The 4,451-nt window shown below is 32.3% G+C and overlaps 1 protein-coding gene across 1 annotated transcript; it reads left to right on the top strand.

Moving 5' to 3' along the window:
- Positions 1-2,429: 2,429 nt before the first annotated feature.
- Positions 2,430-4,321, top strand: LOC108692931. The gene is made up of 5 exons (XM_018201510.1): positions 2,430-2,693; positions 2,963-3,364; positions 3,510-3,702; positions 3,785-3,994; positions 4,054-4,321. Exons 1-5 carry the CDS (start codon positions 2,627-2,629, stop codon positions 4,319-4,321), a joined length of 1,140 nt encoding a protein of 379 aa, XP_018056999.1. The 5' UTR covers positions 2,430-2,626.
- The last annotated feature ends 130 nt before the right edge of the window (positions 4,322-4,451 follow it).

Here is a 4,451-nt window from a genome sequence, read left to right as displayed (position 1 = left end):
TATATATATACATTTATTAAATAATATCTATATTAGACACAGTTCCGCCAATATAAGATTAACTTTAGAATTAGAAAAAGATAAATAGTAAGGTAAATCGAGATTAAAGTTAATTGGTGGAACTGGGTACAGTTCTACCAATGTAGATTTACTTTAATCTCAGTTTAATTTAATTTTCTAATTCATCTTTTTCTAATTCTTAGAACCAAAAAAATAAAAAATAAATTAAAGATTAATCTACATTAGTAGAAATGGGAAAAAATTTACATAAAAATATTAGGTGTACAACTTTGCTTCCGCCGTTTTCCTATAGATGGCTTTAGCGGTAAGTGGTGGTCGAAATAAATAGATCATAGACGTCATACAATAAACTTGGGCATCTGTCAACATAACCCCATAGAAACATTAGTCGATTTGTGTCTGCATCATAAAGTTATTCTCGATTGAAAATGTCAGTTTACGAGCCAAATTCTCGTCATTTGCGGGAGGTTTTAATTTTTTGCTTCAATATGAAGAAATCTGCGGCTGAGGCTCATCGAATGCTCTCAAATACTTATGGTGAGGCCGCTATTAGTGAAAGAACGTGTCGTGAGTGGTTTCAACGCTTCAAGAACGGTAATTTTGACGTCGAGGACCGGCAGCGGTGGAAAAGAGAAAGTTTTCAAAGATGCAGAATTGGAGGCATTACTTGAGCAAGATTCGTGTCAAAATCAAGAAGAATTGGCACGATCATTGGGAGTGACTCAACAAGCCATTTCAAAACGCCTCAAAGCCATGGAAATGATTCAGAAGCAAGGAAATTGGGTGCCGTACGAATTGAAGCCGAGAGATGTTGAACGGCGTTTGTTTGCTTGTGAACAGCTGCTTGAAAGGCAAAGACGGAAGGGATTTCTGCATCGCATTGTGACTGGGGATGAAAAATGGGTTCATTACGATAATCCCAAGCGCAGAAAATCATGGGGAGTTCCCGGCCGTGCTTCCACGTCGACGGCCAAACCGAATATTCACGGCTCCAAGATCATGCTCTGTATTTGGTGGGACCAGCTCGGCGTAGTGTATTATGAACTGTTAAAACCGACTGAAACAATCACAGGCGATCGGTATCGAATGCAATTGATGCGTTTGAGCCGAGCATTGAAAGACAAACGGCTGCAATACAACGAGAGACACGATAAAGTGATTTTGCAGTATGACAATGCTCGACCCCATGTTGCGAAAGTGGTCAAGACATATTTGGAAACGTTGAAATGGGAAGTCCTACCCCATCCGCCGTATTCTCCAGACGTTGCTCCCTCTAACTATCACTTGTTTCGATCAATGGCACACGGCCTGGCTGATCAGCACTTCCGGTCTTATGAAGAAGTAAAAAATTGGATCGATTCGTGGATAGCCTCAAAAGATGACCAGTTTTTTCGACGCGGGATTCATACGCTACCCGAAAGATGGGAGAAAATAGTGGCCAGCGATGGACAATACTTTGAATCATAAATGTATAACCAGTTTTTTTACAATAAAGTCTCGAATTTCGGAAAAAAAATGGCGGAAGCAAAATTGTACACCTAATACGATCTAGCTGCTATCCTATTTCTCCTTATTTGATTTATTAATATAATTTTTAATACGAATAGAATTATTTAGTTTTTCTTATTTAAGATATAGGAAAAAGATTAAATTAGGAAACGCACGGAAATATATAGTTAGAAATTTTGCTTTAAACAATTCTGTCGATTGAATTAATCGCTGATAAAATTAATTTGAATTTAATTAAAGTCTCTCTCTAAGATTCCCGTAATTGTTATTTTAAATTTTTCAATGAGTAAAAAAACCTATTGACTAAAATAAATCATATTTTATTCCAAAATTTAGCAACAATGTGGCGCAGCTAACCAGGTTTTTCATTTGCTATTTTTTTTGCCTAAAATTTTACATATTACATATTACTTATTTTTAGTTTACATTTTAAATTATAACTTTTTATCTCGTGATTTTAAATAATTTTATGTTTCTCTAATTCTAGACCACATTTGTCTTCTCCAAGGAAGATTTTACTCTATATATTATACTACATAGTATATGTTACGTGTATTATAGGTATATTTCAAATAAAATTTTCCTCGGAGAGGACGTTTTAGTAAATGTACACCCAAAGACTTCGATTCTTTTCCTCGGAAATTTTCACAAATTTTCTGAAAAATGATCACTTTTTTACATTAATGCTCACAGTCTGTGTGCGATTAACGACATAATTAAATTTTAGTCTGCTTATAACTAAATTTGACATAAAGACAAAATAATTTGAATTTCTGAAAGTTCTAAAAAAAGTAACGAAAGGAAAGAATCGAAGTTTTTTGGGTATACTTCTAATTTGTAATTGCCACGATTTTTAAGAGCTGGTTTTCATGCCACGAATATATGATCAATCAGCAGAAACTACGCATTAAACGTGCTGCGCATGTAAACGGCATATGTTGTTAGTTTCACGTTGCAAACCTAACCTGTGTGTCGCACGAAAAGCAACATTTTAAATTTATATAGACAGATTAATAACGTTAATATATTATACAACACACTGGCTTTAACAATATAGTTATTCGCTAAAATATATGAATGAATAAATAAATGAAAAATGAAGCAACTCAAAGCGATTATCGAAGATGTAATTGTGCAATCAAACGAAATTCAGCCAATTATTGGTAAGATAAACGCTTTTTCACGTTATTATATACTAACTATACTATAATATTATTCATATTTAAACGTACAATATCTTATTTATGTATTTAAAAAATTATATATTAACATATTTTATACATGTATTTTCGACAAGTACATTCAGTTATTATATTATTATCTCAATTATTTATTATACATAATTGTTTTTATTCAACAATTATTATTTTTATTAATTTAAGTATAATCTTAAATTTGTATAATATATATAATTCATAAATTTGTCATACAGTAAACTTTCAAAATGGTGAGCTTAAAGATGAAGAAGTCAAGCAAATATCATGTGGCTTGTATCGCGAGCAAAAGGATAATAAAACGGTATTAGCTTTGTCAAATGGACACATTGTTTATAAAGGTAATAGACCAGATTGTAAGAAAGAATCAACCCGGACGATGCTGGTACTTCATAATAAAAGGACTGGCAAAGTTCGATTATTTGAAGCTGAGAGATGGGAAGTAGCACCAGTACTTGAAAAATTTGACAATGAAGACAAGATCAATGACATGGATCATAAGATTACGATATTGAATAAACAATTTGGATCTAAGAAAATCAAACGTAGAACAGAGCAATTTGAGAAGCTAAAAGTGAATGTCGAGAGTGTTAAGGAACAACTTGAAAAAGCAGTATCAAGTAAGAGAGTTCTTTTTTTTCTTCATGTTATTATATAATTGATTTCTCAAATAATATCTAATTACTATGATTTAAATCTTAATAATAGTATATGTCAATATTTATTGTGTGTAAAAAACTCACTGAGTCACTTGTCTTTTGACAGATGTTGAAATCAATAGACTAGATTTATCGAGTCAATTACCAAATGATGACTGCTTAAATGCGATACTACCTGTATGTAACAGGAATGCGAGTAATGTCAAAGATGTATACAATATATATGATATTATTCCTAAGAGTAAATTGGAAATGTTATATGAATATGCAATGAAGATTACTGACGAAGACATGAAAGAGTATTTAATAATATTTTTTATCAATGTTAAAATCTTATGCATCTTAATTATACAGAAATTGTATATTTCTTTGGTCACATAGGAAGGCAGAATTTTTCAAACATACTTTAAGAATTATGCAATCGGATCCTGACAAAGTGAACAAAATCGCCCTTTTACTTTATATTGAAATGATCAACGAATGGTTTGCTATGAAAATCACAAGAAAACGCGATATTGTTGTATGCTCGATTTCCGAGGAAGTGAATCAGCACATTATCGACATGTACAGCATATCCGGTCCAAATGGACGGTGAGTAAGCATCACTTGTATTAATCACGGATAAAATTTCAACAAAATTTATTTTACAGGACGAGGCCGAACTTTATGACAGACAAAGGCCTTATACACAGCTTAATTCTCGCACTGACGATATCAAATTTCACACTGGATTTGGAAATGTTTCGATTTATGTTCAAAAAGCGAACGAGTCTAAAAAAGCTAATGGATCTCACGAAACTTATCGGGGCGGTGTCCTCTAAAGATGATAAGAAAATCATCGTGCTTAAAGTTCCAATGCCACCACCAGTGTCTCCTGTTAAAAAAACAAAAAAATCAGCGAAAAAATCTAATCAGTGACTTCTTTAAATAGTCTTTAAATAGTATTATAAATAGTCTTAATATATGTGTCAGTATAGAAATTAATTATTTTAATATTTCCTTTTCTACAACTTTTCTTCAGAAATATCTTTTCTGAAAAACTAAAAAG

Source organism: Atta colombica, unplaced genomic scaffold, assembly GCF_001594045.1.
Source record: "Atta colombica isolate Treedump-2 unplaced genomic scaffold, Acol1.0 scaffold83, whole genome shotgun sequence".
NCBI lineage: Eukaryota > Metazoa > Arthropoda > Insecta > Hymenoptera > Formicidae > Atta > Atta colombica.
This window is presented reverse-complemented; position numbering and strand designations above follow the sequence as displayed.

Excerpts from the sequence above, each read along its gene's own strand:
- LOC108692931 (XM_018201510.1), top strand. The coding sequence starts at position 2,627 with ATGAAGCAACTCAAAGCGATTATCGAAGATGTAATTGTGCAATCAAAC. Across the intron at positions 2,694-2,962 it reads CGAAATTCAGCCAATTATTG|TAAACTTTCAAAATGGTGAG; the intron begins GTAAGATAAACG and ends TTTGTCATACAG. Across the intron at positions 3,703-3,784 it reads ACTGACGAAGACATGAAAGA|GAAGGCAGAATTTTTCAAAC; the intron begins GTATTTAATAAT and ends TTGGTCACATAG.